The sequence below is a fragment of the Dendrobates tinctorius genome, unplaced genomic scaffold (assembly GCF_039654945.1).
Source record: "Dendrobates tinctorius isolate UK_male_01 unplaced genomic scaffold, ASM3965494v1 ptg000338l, whole genome shotgun sequence".
NCBI lineage: Eukaryota > Metazoa > Chordata > Amphibia > Anura > Dendrobatidae > Dendrobates > Dendrobates tinctorius.
In genome coordinates, this window is record NW_027362004.1 from 705,977 (window position 1) to 725,795 (window position 19,819).

Here is a 19,819-nt window from a genome sequence, read left to right on the forward strand (position 1 = left end):
AAAACACATTGAATGAGCTAGGAATAAAAAAAAGACTCCCAAAAAAGAAAAAATGGAATAAGGAGCAATAGAATAAAAATATAATTTTATTATTTTCTTCCAAAATTAATAGTAAAATACCAATAGTGAATCTTGCCCCCCGAGGAAGCTAAATAGCGAAACGTGCGTTGGGGTCCCTTTCTCCACTAATTAGTAAGTCTGGGTCTTGGCTTATCTTTTCTGGACATATTTATTTTTGCACTTGTTTGATTCTGGCTCTATTACAACTGGCAGCCCTATATTATATTATTGGCATATGATTAAGTCCTCTGTTTTCAGATGTCTATATGGCAGATCTGTTTTTAGGATCGCTTTATTATTAGTTGTAGACCTATGGATTTATTAGGACAAATTGTCTTTATGCACTATTGCACTTTAATCTCCTATTGGAGATAAAAAAACACCCCTTTTTTTTCTTTTTCTTGTATACATATATATCTGTTAAAATTTGCAACTTTGCATTATCATATATTTCAGTATATATGTGCACATACTATATGAAGCCAATTCTTGTGCAATTGTTTTTATATATTTTCCAACTAGGTACCCTCTCTTACCTATATGTGGATACTAAGTGTCGCTGACTCCCTTATATATTGTAATATTTGATCGATTCATTGTTGGTATTTTACTATTCATTTTGGAAGAAAATAATAAAATCATATTTTTATTCTATTGCTCCATATTCCATTTTATCTTTTTTTGGTGTTATTTCTCGTTGTGATGGATGAGCTATGATATATTAGCCTTTTTTTGGTGAGCTAGGAATAAAGTTTGAAATGAAAATCTCTGAATACCCAAGCAATTTTTTCAAAGTTTTCTAAATGAGATGGTCTATCCCATACTTAATAGAGTGCAATTAAGAACCTTCCCTCTAAACTCACAGCGAAAAGTGCATCTTATTGTCTCTCTTATAAAAAGTCCATTTAGTAAATATAAGTAATTTCACAGAATGATTAAGAGCACTGCCTTGTTGCTATAAATTAAAGGAAATTATGTGGTGCAGAGGAGACCTTGAGAAGAGGGAGCTGGTGAAAATATTCTCTAGAGCATGAAGGTCTACCACAAGCAACTTAGAAAAGTGCATGACTATATGGTGACTTGCCGTCACTGCTTTGTGAGCTATGTACGAAGTATAGGGGTTAACTTCAAAAGTAATGTTAAATTGGAATTATTTGGCTTGATAAAAATGGGTAGAGTTTGTCAGGAAATATTTATTATGGCACAAGTTGCAGTCATGTAGCAAGGCCCACTCAGATCTCTTGATAAGCTCATAGGATGAGATGAATCTCTGCTTAATATATTGCTCAGGTGTGTCAAATAATTATTAGATTTTTATGTGAACCTTCTGAGGGATTGAATAATAAATGCATTTTTTGCAGAACTTTTTTTCACATATAAAGCAAATTAAAGAGGACCGGTCAAAAGTGGAAACAATTTGTTATATGTTATTCCTGCAGCTCCCCTGAGTATTACAGTTAATTTATTTTTAATCTACCATACAGTTGCAGAGAACTGGACCTTTTTATTTAGTGATAATTTTTATAGTCTTTACAAGGAAATGCTCAGAGTAATTTTGGCGAGCTGCCTAGTGACATGAACCCAGATCCTGTGAGCAAACATCCCCTTTTGTAAACTACAAAAAAAAAAGAAAAAAAAAAAAACAGCTTTAACACCTTCACCCCCAAGCCTATTTTCATCTTCCTGACCATGCCAAATTTTACAGTTCTCACCAGTGTCAATTTGTGGTACTACCTCTGGAATTCTTCAACATAGCCCTGTGATTATTTTCTTTTGTGACTTATTGTACTTTGTTAGTGGTAAATTTGGGTCGAATTTTTTTGCATTTACCATATTTTTATGGATTATAAGATGCACTTTTTCCACCCATATTTGGGGGGAAAATGGAGGTACTTCTTATAATGCAGAAATACCTTTCCGATAGCGTAGGCCGCAGGCTTGGATGAAGGGGTGTCCGGCAGTGCTGCAGGGGTGTCTGGTGCTGCTGTGGGTGTCTCCAGTGCTGCGGGGGGCTGTACCCATATTTTATGAAAGGCCAGAGCCCCCGCAGTTCCATGGTTTCCTATGCGGTGGACTCCAGGAAAATGGCCGCCGGGGGCAGCACATGCGCAAATGGAGATCTCAGCACCAAGATCTCGAGAGATGAGAACTCAGCACTGAGATCTCATCTCCCGAGATCTTGGTACCGAGATCTCAATCTGCACATGCACCGCCCCCGCTGAGATCTCTTCTCCCAAGATCTTGATGCCGAGATCTCCATCTGCGCATGCGCCGCCCCCGGTGGCCATTTTCCCAGAGTCCACCGCATAGGAAAGCATGGAACTGCGCAAGCTCTGGCCTTTCACAAAATGTCAGCAGAATCCCCCGCAGCACTGGAGACACTCGCAGCAGCACCGGACATGGTTAGTGGTTGGGTGAAGCCATTTATTGTCAAACTACTGTGGTTTCTCTTTTTAAATCATAATGACACCCCAAAACATCCAAATGACCTTGATCAAAAGTTTACATTCCCTGGTGATTTTGACCTGATAACATGCACAAAAGTTGACACAAATGGGTTTCAATGGCTACTAAAGGTAACATCCTCACCTGTGACCTGTTTGCTTGTAATCAGTGTGTGTGCATAAAAGTTGAGTGAATTTCTGGGATCTAAACAGTCTTCTGCATCTTTCATCCAGCCACTGATGTTTCTCGATTGTGACTCATGGGGAAAGCAAAAGAATTTTCAATGGATCTACGGGAAAAGGTAGTTAAACTGTATAAAACGGGAAAGGGATACAAAAAGATATCCATGGAATTAATAATGCCAGTCAGAAGTGTTAAAATTGTGAATAACAAGTGTAAAATCATGGTTATGTAGACCAACAAAAATTTAATCCACAACTGACAGGAAAATTGTTTGGATGCAAGGAAATACCCACAAATAACATCAGCTGAAAAACTGGACTCTCTGAAAATTAGTGGTGTGGCTGTTTCAAGATGCACAATAAGGAGGCACTTGGAGAAAAATGGGCTGCATGGTCGAGTCCCCCAGAAAAAAGCCATTACTGTGCAAATGCCACAAAGTATCTAAACTACAATACGTAAAACAGCACAGAGCCGAGCCTCAAAACTTCTGGAACAAGGTAATTAGGAGTGATGAGACCAAAATTTAACTTTCTGGCCACAACCATAAACGTTACATTTGGAGAGAAGTCAACAAGGTCTTATGATGAAAGGAACACCATTCCTACTGTAAAGCATGGAGGTGGATCGCTGATATTTTTGGGATGTGTGAGTTACAAAGGCACAGGAAACTTGGTCAAAGTTGAAGGAAAGATGAATGCAGCACGTTATCAGCAAATACTGGAGGCAAATTTGCAATCATCAGCCCAGAAGCTGCACATGGGACGTACTTAGATGTTCAAAACAACAATCCAAAACACAAGTCCAAGTCGACCTGTCATTGGCTACAGCAGAACAAAAGTGAAGGTTCTAGGGTGGCCATCTCAGTCTCCTGACCTCAATATCATTGATCCACTCTGGGGAGATCTCAAGCGCACAGTTCATGCTAGACAGCCCAGGAATTTACAGAAACTGGAGGCTTTTTGCGAAGAAGAATGGGCAGCTTTACCATCTGAGAAAATTTAGAACCTCATCCACAACTGCCACAAAAGACTTAAAGCTGTCATTGATGTTAGAGGGGGCAATACACTCTATTCAGAAATGGGGTATGTAAACTTTTGATCAAGGTCATTCGGGTGTAGTTTGACAATAAATTGTTTCACCCCACCACTAACCATGAGTGGAGGAAAAGTTTTGGTGTTATTATTCATATTCTCTGAAAAAAGGCCAAGAAAGCAAAAATTCTGCCAGGTTATGTAAACTTTTGAACATAACTGTAAGACAGTCTCCAGCACCAGGGAAGAATAGGTTAAAACATTTATTTTAAGTGAAATGGTTAAAAAGGATATTTAGAAAGTGCACATTGTTAAAAAATGTAATGTCAGCTTACGCCTTTCGGTTTGAAAAACCCATATTTAAGGATTAAAAACATTAAATGGGTAGATGGCAAATTAAGTTCTAATATTTAAATAGACCATCTGATAATTCACTGTTTGCCTATATGGAAACACTTCCTTTATAACTATACTTTTATCCTGTAGCAATGTTTATGACTTTGCACCTAGAAAAATCATCTTTTAGTTTAGGAGACTCGGTAAACATCTCTTAGTATCCAAGGCCGAGCTTGAAACAGACAATTTCTTTAAATAGGAAAGGGAAGTGGTTTTGTGTACTTCATAGCTTAAAGTGAATGTTTACCTTTCTTTGCACTGACATATTTTGTTTGAGGATGGAAATACGTTTTCTGACACATAGTTTGTAAGTGGGTAAAACAAAAAGAAAAGAGTACACAGCAAGGTCCCTCAAGTGCTTGCTCCAGGTAGCCAGAATTTTGTGTGTGAATATTTTTGACCCTGTGGATGGAATTTTTTAAGGTTAATGTCTTATGTCAGCCATGATATGCAGTTAATTAAAGTAAGGTGCACCTAATTTATTTAGAATACAAAAAAGAAAAAAATCTGCCATCTCACCAAGGTAGAGCACAGTCATCAATAGTCCATATGGTGATGCACGGAATAAACGGGTCTAGCATCCCCGGCATGAAAGGCAAAACAAGTAAGGAAAAATTCCATCGCCAAGAAAAGCTAAAAAGAGGAACATTTATTAAGGTAATGTAAAATCACAATCAAAAAGTATATAAAAAAAGTACCTATGATTAATTACATTTCTGTTCGTGAGTTCCTGCCTTTTTATTAGCTTTATGTTTTTTGATTGTGATTTTATACTACATTAATAAATTTTTCTCTCTTGAATTTTTTTTTGTGCTAGAATTTTTCCTTAGTTGTTAATTTATTTCAAGCTGCATTAAATTTGTCCCATTTATGGCTGCCACTGCACCAGTACCTTGAATTTACGCAGTCTAAATATAGTAAATTTGTCAGTCCACAGTGGCCAAGCTCTCTCCTCCTAAACCTCGTTCCTATTATTTTGCAGGTTTGACATGCGCCATAACTTGCAACCTTTTTTCGAAAGAAAACTGGCATACAGCTATAAAAAACAAGACCATGCATTGCAAAATTGGAGCTCTAGAATGCTCTTAAAAAATATTAAGAAATTGATATAGGGTGAAAAAAGGAGAGGTTGTTAGAGTAGACATTCACTTTACAGCAAAGGAGCAGATGTAGAAGGTGATTGTCATCTTGTGTATTTTATGTACTTTTCTAATTTGGTCTTCACAGCTAAAATAGGTTTGTAATCATATTTTTTTCTTTCACGATGAGTGTGCCACTTGCCCTTCTATTATTACTGCAATCTGGTCGTACATGTTTGTTTTTCATTTTTGTTTAGGTTTCCCTACAGCAGCAGCCTATGGACCAGTAGCAGCAGCAGCAGTGGCGGCAGCAAGAGGATCAGGTAGGTGGCCTTGTGAACTCAGAGTGGCACACAGTAGAGCTAGATAGAAGCAAGTTGCTTGGTTGCTCTGTTTTAAGTGCCTGTTGCTGATTATAGTCATTCATTTCCTTTGCAAGTTAAAGGTGAAGTATCAGGTTTGATCCGCAGGTCGTCCCTACTCAAGTAAGTTACAGTTGCTGTCAAGTAGATATAGCGACATACTAGCTCATAATATTACTTAGCTGGTTAATTTATGAAAATTGTACTTATATAATATTGGTAATAATAATTGAAATTCCTATAAAAAGCCATTTCTTTAGCCCATTTGTAGTTGTAGTGTAAACGTTTTGGAACAAAGCCTTTAATTTGATGATAAAATAAAACTAAATAAATAAAGAGCCACCAAACCTGATGTTGTCTTAAAGGGAATCTGTCACCGAAAGTTGGCGACCTGTGTAAATGGCCTTTGTCCGATCCGATGGGCGGTGTTTCTTCTTTTTTTTCTCCACCCCATCCGTGGCCCCCTCCGCGATCTTTTCCGGAATTCTAGTAGTTCTACTCCATAGTTCGCGCGTGCGCAAATCAACCTTGCTTCGCGCACGCACAGTATGCTTTGCCCAACTGCGGGCAAAGCCGAAAATCATTACTGCGCATGCGCCGGTACACTATGTCCCGGAAGTATTTTGCTGTGTTCCGGGACATAGTGTACCGGCGCATGCGCAGTAATAATTTTCGGCTTTGCCCGCAGATGGGCAAAGCATACTGCTCGTGCATGAAGCAAGATTGCTTTGCGCATGCGCGAACTATGGAGTAGAACTACTAGAATTCTGGAAAAGATCGCGGACGGGGGCCACGAATGGGGTGGAGAAAAAAAAAAGAAGAAACACCGCCCATCGGACCAGACACAAGCCATTTACATAGGCCGCCAACTTACGGTGACAGATTCCCTTTAAAGAAGATACCAATGACATTCATAGATATAGTTTGAGGTGTCTAACATCGACACCATAATATCTATGATAGCCGACATTTTACCCAAAGAGAGATGACTACCCTGTAGGACTTACAGTCATATGTAAAAGTTTGGGCACCCCTATTAATGTTAACCTTTTTTCTTTATAACAATTTTGGTTTTTGCAACAGCTATTTCAGTTTTATATATCTAATAACTGATGGACTCAATTATATTTCTGGATTCAAATGAGGTTTATTGTACTAACAGAAAATGTGCAATCTGCATTTAAACAAAATTTGACTGGTGCAAAAGTATGGGCACCCTTATCATTTTCTTGATTTGAACACTCCTAACTAGAGTTGAGCGACTTTGGTCGGATCGGGTTTCGTGAAACCCGAATGAAACAAAATAAGTTTCAGATGAAACTCGTCCGACTAGAGCAAAACAAAGTCGGAGTTTCGTCCGACTTTTATTTCCCATTGACTTGCATTGGGGTCGGGTTTCGGACGAAACTCCGACTTTGTTTTGCTCTAGTCGGACGAGTTTCATCTGAAACTTATTTTGTTTCATTCGGGTTTCACGAAACCCGATCTGACCAAAGTCGCTCAACTCTACTCCTAACTACTTTTTACTGACTTCCTGAAGCACTAAATTGGTTTTGTGTACTCATTGAGCTTTGAACTTCATAGCCAGGTGTATCAAATCATGAGAAAAGGTATTTAAAGTGGCCACTTGCAAGTAGTTCTCCTATTTGATTCTCCTATGAAGAGTGGCATCATGGGCTCCTCAAAACAACTCTCAAATGATCTGAAAACAAAGATTATTCAACATAGCTTTTCAGGGGAAGGATACAAAAAGTTGTCTCAGAGATTTAACCTGTCAGTTTCCACTGTGAGGAACATAGTAAGGAAATGGAAGAACACAGGTACAGTTCTTGTTAAGCCCAGAAGTGGCAGGCCAAGAAAAATATCAGAAAGGCAGAGAAGAAGAATGGTGAGAACAGTCAAGGACAATCCACCGACCACCTCCAAAGACCTGCAGCATCATCTTGCTGCAGATGGTGTCACTGTGCATCGGTCAACAATACAGCGCATGCAGAACGCCTTTTTGTATGACCAAACAACTCAATCTTTGTTTCATCAGTCCACAGGACCTTCTTCCAAAATGTAACTGGCTTGTCCAAATGTGCTTTTGCATACCTCAGGCGACTCTGTTTGTGGCGTGCTTGCAGAAACGGCTTCTTTCGCATCACTCTCCCATACAGCTTCTCCTTGTGCAAAGTGCGCAGTATTGTTGACCGATGCACAGTGACACCATCTGCAGCAAGATGATGCTGCTGGTCTTTGGAGGTGGTCTGTGGATTGTCCTTGACTGTTCTCACCATTCTTCTTCTCTGCCTTTCTGATATTTTTCTTGGCCTGCCACTTCTGGGCTTAACAAGAACTGTACCTGTGTTCTTCTATTTCCTTACTATGTTCCTCACAGTGGAAACTGACAGGTTAAATCTCTGAGACAACTTTTTGTATCCTTCCCCTGAAAAGCTATGTTGAATAATCTTTGTTTTCAGATCATTTGAGAGTTGTTTTGAGGAGCCCATGATGCCACTCTTCATAGGAGAATCAAATAGGAGAACTACTTGCAAGTGGCCACTTTAAATACCTTTTCTCATGATTTGATACACCTGGCTATGAAGATCAAAGCTCAATGAGGTTACAAAACCAATTTAGTGCTTCAGGAAGTCAGTAAAAAGTAGTTAGGAGTGTTCAAATCAAGAACATGATAAGGGTACCCATACTTTTGCACCGGTGAAAATTTGTTTAAATGCAGATTGCACATTTTCTGTTAGTACAATAAACCTCATTTGAATCCAGAAATATAACTGAGTCCATCAGTTATTAGATATATGAAACTGAAATACCTGTTGCAAAAACCAAAATTGTTATAAAGAAAAAAGGTTAACATTAATAGGGGTGCCCAAACTTTTACATATGACTGTAAAGGGGTTGTCTAATTTATAAATCTATTTTCATATCCTCTTCTAAAGAATTCTGAATTAAGTGTGATTCCCCTGTTTAAGATCATCATCTGTTCACAAGGCAGGAGAGCTGTTGCAAATAATCTTTCGCTAGAGAGAACCTGTATATCATAAAAAGCACATTGTGAAAATGCCATCCATTAATTTAGAGTTAATGGAGCCTTTGTGCAATTTTACGTGAAAGCATAGCATTTTGTTAAAAAATGCATAAAAATTCATGTTGTGTCTAAAAGTCTGCACACAAAACCGCGCCAAGTTCAGGTCTAAATCTAAACTCTTTCTATTAAAGCTGTGGCAAACGAGTGAAGTCATGACATATCACTTACTGTAAGTCTTTTGACAGTGAAAGAGTTAAAGACAACAAATACCTACATAGATAATATACATATCTGTGAATGTTATTAGTAACTTTTGCGAATAAGCCAGCTTGTATTCTAGTTTTGATGGTCCTTTATAGACTTTCTGGCCATGATGTCCATTTCATGCAAACTTTCCTTGTACAGGTTTTTGATGGAATTCCCGAGTAAAAGATAGTTAAATTATATTTTCATTCTGATTCTGTCAAAAAAAGCTTTACATAAAATGTCACTAGAAAACATTGGTTTCTATTTTATTAATTAAATAGTGCGAAAGAGTCTCAGGAGTTTATTAATCTCTGATAAGGTCTGTGGAGTTGGAGCTCGTAGACTTTTGCCATAGAAGGCTTTAATCAATCATGTTCACTGTTCTCAATGCTGAACATTAGGTTATGTGACAGGCCAGTCAGCTGTCAACATGGAAAGGAAACTGTTAAATAAACACACATCAAAGGGTTTTAACCCTTTTCAAATAATGTTCGACCTCAGCAGCAGTTTGTACTCGTTTGCAGGGTCCACCGGTTAGTCTCCAATGCTGCTCCCATTGTTTAGCTGCAGCTTTTACTTCCCTTTTACAGTGCAGAAGCCAAACAATAAGCTCAGTGGTGCTGCCAATGTAGACGGACCATCCATCTTACCAAGATATGCCCATACCAAAATTAAAGAGGTTGTCCACTATTTTTTCATTGGTGACCTTTTCAAAGAATAGGACAATGTCTGATAAATCAGGGTCAGAAACCCATCATGTCCACTGATTAGCCGTTCCCGGTGTCAGTAGCAGCCACTAGACCAACGTTTCCCAAATTCCAGTCCTCATGGCCCCCAACATGTCATGTTTTCAGGATTTCCTTAGTATTTCACAGGTGATGGAAGTATCATCAAGGCATCAGGAATTCTCTCACATGTGTAACACTATGGAAATACTGAAAACATGACCTGTTGGGGTCCGTGAGGACTGGAGTTTGGGAACCACTGCACTAGACGCAACTGCTACATTACATAGCTGTTCAGTGTTCTGGTTTTGGTGGGTACTGCACATCTACCTCATATTCATATCAATAGGAGGTGGATATGCGGTGCTCGAACACGGCCACCACCAGAAGACGGAACAGCTCTGCAATTGAGCCGTTCCAGCCGGCGGCCCGGTGCCTGAACCAGACCGATCAGACATTCATGAAAAGTATTGGACTACCTCTTTAATGTTAATAAAAGAATTAAGTTTGAAGAAAGTCACTACTACTACAAATAAAAAAGGTAAGCATATTAAAATGGCAGATGGTCATTAAATGGGAACTCTAGCAGACTGATTGTACTGTCACCCTCTATAAAATCCTACTTGCTGCTTGTTTCAACTTTTGACTTTCTACTTATGCTACCTCACACCTTCACAAGCTCTTATCTTGGTATATTGGGACCCATGTTCAATTGCTTTTCTTGGGATAAGGGGAGCCGGAGGTGTCCAGCAGCTACTTATTTCCATTCTGTGTTGCTGGTGCATGTATTTTTTTGGAAGGAAATCAGAGTTCAAGAAGTTATCCACTACTAGGACAACTCCTTGTCAAACCTCAGGCTTGGCCCAGATAAAATAAAAAAGCTTATACTCTCCTCCCATGCCGGCGCTGACCCCATGGTGTCGGCACTCGCTCTCCCTAGGGCTCCTGTGTGGTTGTTGTGACCCCAGCGCCCAATCAGTGCTGGCATCACTGTTCCTGCCTTCAGACAAATTGAACATGAAAAGGAAGTCTGGGCTTCAGCTTATCTCTGACTTCCACTTTATGTTCAGTTTGTCCGAAGGCTGGGACAGTAACGCCAGTGCTGTTTGGGCACCGGGCTCAACATGTTATGCAACCCACGAAATCCCTGCGTCTGTGAGTGCCGACACCGCGGGAACGGCATCAGCACAGGAGGGTAACTTTTTCATAGTATCGGGGCCATGCTTGGGGTATGAGAAAGGGACAGTAACTCCAGTGCTGATTGGGCACCGGGCACCACATGTTATGTAACCCACAAAAGCCCTGCGTCTGTGAGTGCCGACACTGCGGGAACGGCGTCGGCCAAGGAGGGGAGTATAGGCTTTTTCATACTATCGGGGCCATGCTTGGGGTATGAGAAAGGGTTGTCATGGTAGTGGACAACCTCTTTAATTTGGCTTAATTTCAACTCAAAATCACATTGTTTGAACTAGCCCCATGCCCACCATGTATATTACCTTAATCAAGAGGCTCAGGAACCGACAGTTTAAAAAAGAGAGTTGGAAGAATTATAGATACATCTTTCTCCAGCTTTCTGGAGTAATTTAAGTAGTTTTTGTATTTGCACCGTAGTATTTGCACCGTATGCTTTATATGTTTTACTCCACTTTTAAGGTTGTATTTATTTTTCTTTAATGTACTACTCTCCATATATTTTAGACTCATGAAATGGGACTTTTAACAAATGTCACATTTTGTGGCGCATCTCCCTCCAGGACCCCCACTGAAATAAGTTTTCTCGAGGACTTTTTAATTTGATGCAGTTTGTGCCCTTTTAACCACTTTATATGACCTATGACAAATAGGTATGTCATAGGTTGCCTCCCTCTCTTTGATGCCTGCTTTCGCGCTGAGCCCGCATCTTTTCGGCACATGAAAACTGGTTTGATCAGCAGGAATCATGATATAGCCTATAAAAGGGGATATACAGCTCTAGCAAAAAGACCACTTTCAAATGTTCAGTTTGTCTGATTTTTCTCTTTTATAGGTATATTTTTGAGTAAAATGTAAATTGTTCTTTTAGTCTATAAACTTACCACATGTCTCCGAATTTCCAAGCAATACATTTTGTATTTTTTTCTGACAAAGAAAAATGGTCAAAATTAAAAAAAAAAAAAAAAAAAGCTTCCAGACCTCAAATAAAGCAAAGAAACCAAGTTCATAATCATTTAGAAACAATCAATACTAATGTTATGACTCAGGAAGAGTTCAGAAATCAATATTTTGTGAAATAACCATGATTTTTAATCACAGCTTTCATGCGTCTTGGCATGCTTGCCACCAGTCTTTCACACTGCTTCTGGTGCAAAAATTGAAGCAGTTCTTCTTTGTTTGATGGCTTGTATAAGGCTATTCTGCAGGTAAATAGCATTATGAAAGTGCCTGGCAGCAGTACGAAAAGTGCGACACCCAGGAGAAAAGTAACTTTATTTCTCCTGGGAGCTGCTGGCTTTCAGTCATATAGACATAACCAGCACAATTGCAGTCACTGCTCACAACACTGACTGACCGACAGCACTACAGTGTATCAGTGCAGAGGTAGCTATCAGTCAGTGCTGAGGCGTGGTTACAGCTGCTGTTCTCATTGATGTGATCAGTGACATGGTGACTGTAATTGATTCGGGCACACCTGCAAGAATGAAAGCCAGCGGCTTCCTTGAGAAATAAAGTTCATTTTCTCCCAGGTGTTGCACATTCATAATAGTATTAAACTGAGTATTAAAGTAGGAGCTGACTTAGCCAGAAGAAAGCTCTTGTGCAAGAAGAATATGTGGAACCTTTGTAGTCCAATAACTCATCATTTTGCGCAATTCCTCTTGTTTTGGAGATGGAAGTGCGCCCACTAACCCTTTGGGTCCCTGAGCCACTGCACAGGTTGCACTAATGATATGTCTGCCCCTGGATTAAAGTGTTACCCCGGTACCTAAAATGTCCTTTCTAAATCTCTATCTTTACACCAGAGCTGTGGAGTAGATAAGCCAAACCTTACATCTGACTCCTCCATTTCCCCCACTCCCGACCACCAACTCAGACTCCCCAGCACTGCCTCACTACTGAGCATGTACATAAAGTGCAGCACAGGTTCATCTCACCTCCGACTCCCCAGCACTGGTCACTACTGAGCATGTACATAAAGGGCAACACAGATTCATCTCGCCTTCGACCCCACAGCACTGGTCACTATTGAGCATGTACATAAAGGGCAACACAGATTCATCTCACCTCCGACTCCACAGCACTGGTCACTACTGAGCATGTACATAAAGTGCAGCACAGAATCCTCTCACCTCTGACTCCCCAGCACGGCCTGGCCTCTCACTACTGAGCATGTACATAAAGTGCAGCACAGATTCATCTCACCTCCAACTCCACAGCATTGTTCACTACTGAGCATGTACATAAAGTGCAGCACAGATTCATCTCACCTCCGACTCCACAGCACTGCTGTCAGGATCCTGTCAGCGCCGGCGTGCAGCCTCCGCTGAGCAGGGACTCACCCTTACTGTAGGGGGGCCCGGGGTCAGGTACAGCTAAAAAGCACAGATACACAGGACCTGTGGAGGCTGAACTTTAGCAAGCAGTCACAGGACCTACGGTCATGTGACTGCAAGGGGGCGGGGCTTAGCGTCCTGCTTTCAGAGATGGCAGGACTCTGTACAGAAATACTCAGTCAGGCAAAACGGAGGTCATACACAGAGATATCAGTAAAGTACCAGGGATGAGACAGAACGGATAGTCAGGGCCAAGCAGAAGTCAAAACCAAACAGACATAGAAGGTACCAAGCAGAATCCAAAGCAATATCCAGAGAACAGACCGAGTCGTACACAGAGAATCAAGCAACCAGAACACAGCACAAACACACTCAGGGGTCACCACACAATGCCAAGGGCGAAAGTATAACTGATGGGGATGGGAGCGTCCTGAGGCAATAAGAAGCCTCTCCCAGAACCAGGGAGATGCCACAATCATAGCCCCAGGTGTGCAGGTAAGCCTGCACTGGGATCACAACCTTTAACCCCAGAAATGCCAGTCATCAGCACTGGTTCCAGACATTAACCCCATGTGTGCGAGTCAAACCCGCACTGAGATCATGACAACTGCCTCTCACTACTGAGCATGTACATAAAGTGCAGCACAGATTCATCTCACCTCCGACTCCACAGCACTGCCTCTCACTACTGAGCATGTACATAAAGTGCAGCACAGATTCATCTCACCTCCGACTCCACAGCACTGGTCACTACTGAGCATGTACATAAAGTGCAGCACAGAATCATCTCACCTCCAACTCCACAGCACTGGTCACTACTGAGCATGTACATAAAGTGCAGCACAGATTCATCTCACCTCCGACCCCACAGCACTGGTCACTACTGAGCATGTACATAAAGTGCAGCACAGATTCATCTCATCTACGACCCCACAGCACTGGTCACTACTGAGCATGTACATAAAGTGCAGCACAGATTCATCTCACCTCCGACCCCACAGCACTGGTCACTGCTGAGCATGAACATAAAGTGCAGCACAGATTCATCTCACCTCTGACTCCACAGCACTGCCTTTCACTACTGAGCATGTACATAAAGTGCAGCACAGATTCATCGCAACTAAAAGAAGATATCCTTAGATCAGGAACAGAACAAACATAAATATAGGACATTTCATAACTTTCCAAAATTTTTATGAAAACATTTACAGCACATCCTGCATTGTATTACTGTACCAAATTTATTATATACAGCTCTGGCAAAAATTAAGAGACCACTTACAAATGTTCGGTTTGTCTTATTTTTTTCTTTATAGGTATATTTTTGAGTAAAATGTAAATTGTTCTTTTAATCTATAAACTTCTGACAACATTTCTCCAAACTTCCAAGCAATACATTTTGTATTTTTTTTCTGACAAAGAAAATGGTCAAAATTAAAAAAAAAAAAAAAAAAAAAAAAAAAAAAGCAAAACAGTGCTTTCAGACCTCAAATAATGCAAAGAAAATAAGTTTATAATCATTTAGAAACATTGCTAATTTTTTAAATCAGTAAGACTTCAGAAATCAATATTTTGTGGAATAACCATGATTTGTAATCACAGCTTTCATGTGTCTTGGCATGCTTTCCACCAGTATTTCACACTGCTTTTGGGTGGCCTTATGCCACTCCGGGTACAAAAATTTCAAGCAGTTCTTCTTTGTTTGATGGCTTGTAACTATCCATCTTCCTCTTGATTACATTCCAGAGGTTTTCAATGGGGTTCAGGTCTGGAGAATGGCCTCCCCATGACAGAGATTTGATGTGGTGGTGTCTTAATTTTTGTCAGAGCTGCACATTTAATAACTTGAGTTCTCTTTTTAATGCCTTCCGTCTTTCCTTCCCATTGCGGGTATACAGCATCGTCTGCTCACCTTGTAAAACCTTTCTGGTAATGAAGACATCAATACATATTTTGATTCTGAAGCTTTGCCAGTTCTTAAGCAGATTTCTCTGTAATAAAGACAAACATGTCTCCTCTTTCTGTGTTTCACATCCTTCCTCCCTGCCCCATCCACTTGTTCTTTCGCAAATGCAATTATTGTGTTTGCATGCAATCTATCCACTGTCTCCTTCTAAACACTTATAATTTCACTTAAGAAGTCCATAATATCCTTAAGAAAGAAACCCTGTCTACATAAATTTCAAAATATCCTGCCTTCTAATACTGTAATTATTTTTTTTCAGTTAATTATCAAAGTATTTCCATCACGTTTTTTATATATCGTCATCTAAGACATCTGCACCTCCTCTTGCCGTTATAAGCTGCTTATTAAACGAATTCTTAAAAGCTGGTTCATGCATTGAAAGGACAGAGAAAATCTCAGTAAACGTAATAACTCTGCATCATAGTAACTCATAAAAACATTACCTCCTGCAAGGCATCGTTATAAAATGGGCTAATGCTGTGCAGTAACTCAATACTGCATTCATATCTGATACAAGGAGGCGTTTGGACATTGTACACATTGTATTAAGAGGTGTGGTATACATATTTAGTAAAGATACTTATAGGAGTTGTCAAAGAATAGAAAAGCATAGCTCCATTTTTCCACACTTCTCTGCAGATTGTGTGGGGTATTGTAGCTGAGTTGTAATACCTGGCAATATCAGAGTTCATCATTCTGGACAACCTTTTTAAGCCTAACATACTTATTTTTTTTGCACTGGTGTGCCACACGGCCAATCCCTGATTGTAGGCTGGCTGTTTCATTAGGTATTATTGCACCTGTGCAGTTGCCATTTTACTTGGGTCCGCTGCACCCTGATAGTGCATTTGTATTGAGGCCTGTCTATACAGGTAAGCATCTCTGCCTGTTTTTGTTTTTTCCTACATCCATGTAGTATAGGCAGTTAGAAGTAGCAGACAAGGCAGTTCTAGACATGGAATTTTGCACAATTTGGTGCCATGAGTAGGGGTCAACAGACTCATGGAAGTTTTGGCTCTGGTACCCCACCCTAACTTTGTTCCAAAGTTTGGTTCGGATACCAGAACTGTAACCGAACTTGAACCCAAACCGCATTGTATCTCTCGCTCCGCATTGGTCTTCTCGCTCTGTCTCTCGGTCTTCTCGCTCTGTCTCTCGGTCTTCTCGCTCTGTCTCTCGGTCTTCTCGCTCTGTCTCCCGGTCTTCTCGCTCTGTCTCCCGGTCTTCTCGCTCTGTCTCCCGGTCTTCTCGCTCTGTCTCCCGGTCTTCTCGCTCTGTCTCTCGGTCTTCTCGCTCTGTCTCTCGGTCTTCTCGCTCTGTCTCTCGGTCTTCTCGCTCTGTCTCTCGGTCTTCTCGCTCTGTCTCTCGGTCTTCTCGCTCTGTCTCTCGGTCTTCTCGCTCTGTCTCTCGGTCTTCTCGCTCTGTCTCTCGGTCTTCTCGCTCTGTCTCTCGGTCTTCTCGCTCTGTCTCTCGGTCTTCTCGCTCTGTCTCTCGGTCTTCTCGCTCTGTCTCTCGGTCTTCTCGCTCTGTCTCTCGGTCTTCTCGCTCTGTCTCTCGGTCTTCTCGCTCTGTCTCTCGGTCTTCTCGCTCTGTCTCTCGGTCTTCTCGCTCTGTCTCTCGGTCTTCTCGCTCTGTCTCTCGGTCTTCTCGCTCTGTCTCTCGGTCTTCTCGCTCTGTCTCTCGGTCTTCTCGCTCTGTCTCTCGGTCTTCTCGCTCTGTCTCTCGGTCTTCTCGCTCTGTCTCTCGGTCTTCTCGCTCTGTCTCTCGGTCTTCTCGCTCTGTCTCTCGGTCTTCTCGCTCTGTCTCTCGGTCTTCTCGCTCTGTCTCTCGGTCTTCTCGCTCTGTCTCTCGGTCTTCTCGCTCTGTCTCTCGGTCTTCTCGCTCTGTCTCTCGGTCTCCTCGCTCTGTCTCTCGGTCTCCTCGCTCTGTCTCTCGGTCTCCTCGCTCTGTCTCCTCGCTCTCTCGGTCTTCGCTCTCTCGGACTTTTTGCTCTCTCTGACTTCTCGCTCTGCCTCTCGGACTTCTCGCTCTGCCTCTCGGACTTCTCGCTCTGCCTCTCGGACTTCTCGCTCTGCCTCTCGGACATCTATCTCTCAAATTCAAATGAGCTATATTGGCAGCACTAAGTTCATGTTAGCATTGCCAAAGCAGATTGTAAAAATAGGTGGACGGGGGTAGGGAGGCATATAGCGGTTCAGGCTATATCAGGCTCCTTTTAGAGTATAGGGGCATGTCCAGGGTTGGGGTATAGGAGTCCATGACATATTAAGCTCTTTAAAAAGGGGATAGGGACTTGTCCAGGGTGGGGTATAGAGGTCCATGACATAGCCTCCTCTTAGTCTGGGGATAGGGACATGTCCAGGGGGGATTTGGATATTTCGCCCTCAGCAGTTTGCCCCCAGCAGTTCGCCCCCGAACATTTCGTCCCCAGGATGTTTCGTCCCTGCACATTTCGCCCCCAGCAGTCCCCAGCAGTTCGCCCATGGATGTTTCACCCCTGGATGTTTCGTCCCCAGCAGTTCGCCCCCGGATGTTACGCCCCCAGCAGTTCGCCCCCAGCAGTTCGCCCCTGGATTTTTCGCCTCCGGCAGTTCGCCTCCCGGATGTTTCGCCCCCAGCAGTTCGCCCTCGGATGTTTCACCCCCAGCAGTTCAACCCCGGCAGTTTGCCCCTGGATGTTTCGCCCCCAGCAGTTTGCCCCTGGATGTTTCGCCCCCAGCAGTTTGCCCATGGATGTTTCTCCCCCAGCAGGTCGCCCATGGATGTTTCGCCCCCGGATGTTTTGCCCCCAGCAGCTTGCCCCTGGATGTTTCACCTACAGCATTTTGTCCCTGGATGTGTCACCATCTGATGTGTTGCCCCTAGCATTTTAATCCCAGATGTTTTACTCTCAGCTTTTGGGGTCAACATGCAGGGAACAAAACATCTAGGGCTGAATATACCTGGGGTAAAATATACAGGATCCCAATTGCTGGGGATTCTTGTGGCTGCCTTTTCAGCAGCTCTACTGGCTGGCCTTAAAGGAGTATTATCACCCTAGAACACAAAAAAACTGACATACTTACCTGTTGCAGCTGCAGCTCCTTAGGTCCCAGAGTGCATTCTAGCGGTTCCCCGTGACGTCTTCTGGTTGTCTTTTCATCTTGCCTGGGTCACTGATCCATGAAGCATGATGAATGCCGCGGCAGTGAGGCCGAATGTCTCCTGGCCGCTCACTGACATGACATCACTCCTGCCCCATTCATCAGTCAATCCAGGGGGCAGGATGCCTCTCCTGTCACCAAAACACTGCTGCGCATGCGCAGTGCCGTGATGAGATCAGGCAGAAGAGGACGCGGGGAAGAAGGAGAGGACTCTTGGTGGCCTCCGTATCCAGCATGGTGATCGCCAGCCCACACAGTCAGGAGAAGATCAGGCAAAGATGAACAGAAGACCTCTAGGTAAGTACCAGGAGGGGAAGATCAACAGCATGCTTACCGCAACATGATTGCTGAAAGCATGCTGCTTTATTTTGCTGTTCAAATGAAAACCTGGCACTCAACTTAATGCTTGGTGAGGCAGTTTATTGTAGTACCAGAAAACGTTTCGGTCAATATAGATCTTCATCAGTTACGTGCTAGTATGTTTGAAAGTAGCTTGAAGGAGGGCGCTTTTTATGTTATTCACTGATAACGCCAGTAATCAAATGGTCAGAAAGCTGCTGTAACGCAGGATAATCTTAATAGTTGAAAATATCAGCGCAGCCTGGTCCTCCTGGACGTGGGTATTTTGCTGTTCGGCATGAGAATACCCCTTTAATGCAGGCTATGTATGGAAGCAGGGGGACTGTTGATTAACTACAGGGTTAATCCCACCAACCATCTCTGCAGAACTGAGACATTGGCTTTGCTGAACTAAAGTGGTGGTTAACCAGCTTCTACAGAACCTCTTTATCAGGTCTTCAGAAGGGGGGGTTTGGGATTAGCCCTCACAGAACACTCTGCCAGTATACCAAAGAATGGAGCAGCAGATAAGTGGTATTCTCACTTCAGGATCCCTTTTTCTATTGATGCCCATTCCTCAGATTAGGCCAAGAATAGGGTCCAGTTGTATTCTGCATTGAACCAGCATTGAACCAGCTGTTTATTAGCAGCTTTCAGCATCAACGACAAGGACAAGTGACTGGAAGCTGCAGCCATAGCTCTCCATGATTTCAGTGAGATCCAGGGAAGATGTGACAGCGCCTGGTAAAGAGCTGATCCACCGTGACATGCCTTATACAGGGGCATGCACTGCTCTGTGCAGAGAAATGCATGTTCTGGACGGGACTCGGTTGTGTGCATCCGGTCTTTCAATAACAAACGGCCCTTTGGGGACAACCATTAAATTGGTGTGGCCCTTGGTGAATAAGAGTTTGACACCCCTGATCTAAGACAAGTGACCATCATTTTACTGTCATGTACTAGTGCTGTTACACTTAATGGCTTCTTTTTGTCATCCATTACATGTCATACTGTATCTAGTGATGAGTAAACCAGATCTGGAAAGTTCAGGGTTCGTATCGAACATTGCCTGCTCGGGTTCAACCACACCGACCCCAAACAGGCAATGTTCGATGTTTGCTCATCAGAAAATAAAAATCACTTCTCTCCCCTTTGCTGAGGTCCCGACCTGTGTGGAGAGTCTTCTTGACCAAGGGAATCCCTAGCTAGGAATCCTGAAAGGGATTCCCTCAGGAACGAAGACTTATTCACACAATGTGGAAGTGCATGGAAGAGGACTGAAGAGG

At 42.3% G+C, this 19,819-nt stretch overlaps 1 protein-coding gene across 3 annotated transcripts in view; it reads left to right on the plus strand.

The window, feature by feature from the left end:
* The window catches only part of MSI2 (musashi RNA binding protein 2), a 713,954-nt gene that overhangs the window by 559,119 nt on the left and 135,016 nt on the right, over positions 1-19,819 (plus strand). Inside the window, exons 6-7 of one of the 3 annotated variants that reach the window (XM_073562120.1) lie at positions 5,452-5,517; positions 5,634-5,679. The exons of 1 other annotated variant lie outside the window; for it this stretch is intronic. In XM_073562120.1, coding sequence (XP_073418221.1) covers positions 5,452-5,517; positions 5,634-5,679 — 112 coding nt within the window. The remainder of the gene's footprint in view (positions 1-5,451; positions 5,518-5,633; positions 5,680-19,819) is intronic. One more of the 3 variants, XM_073562118.1, reaches the window with a different exon arrangement.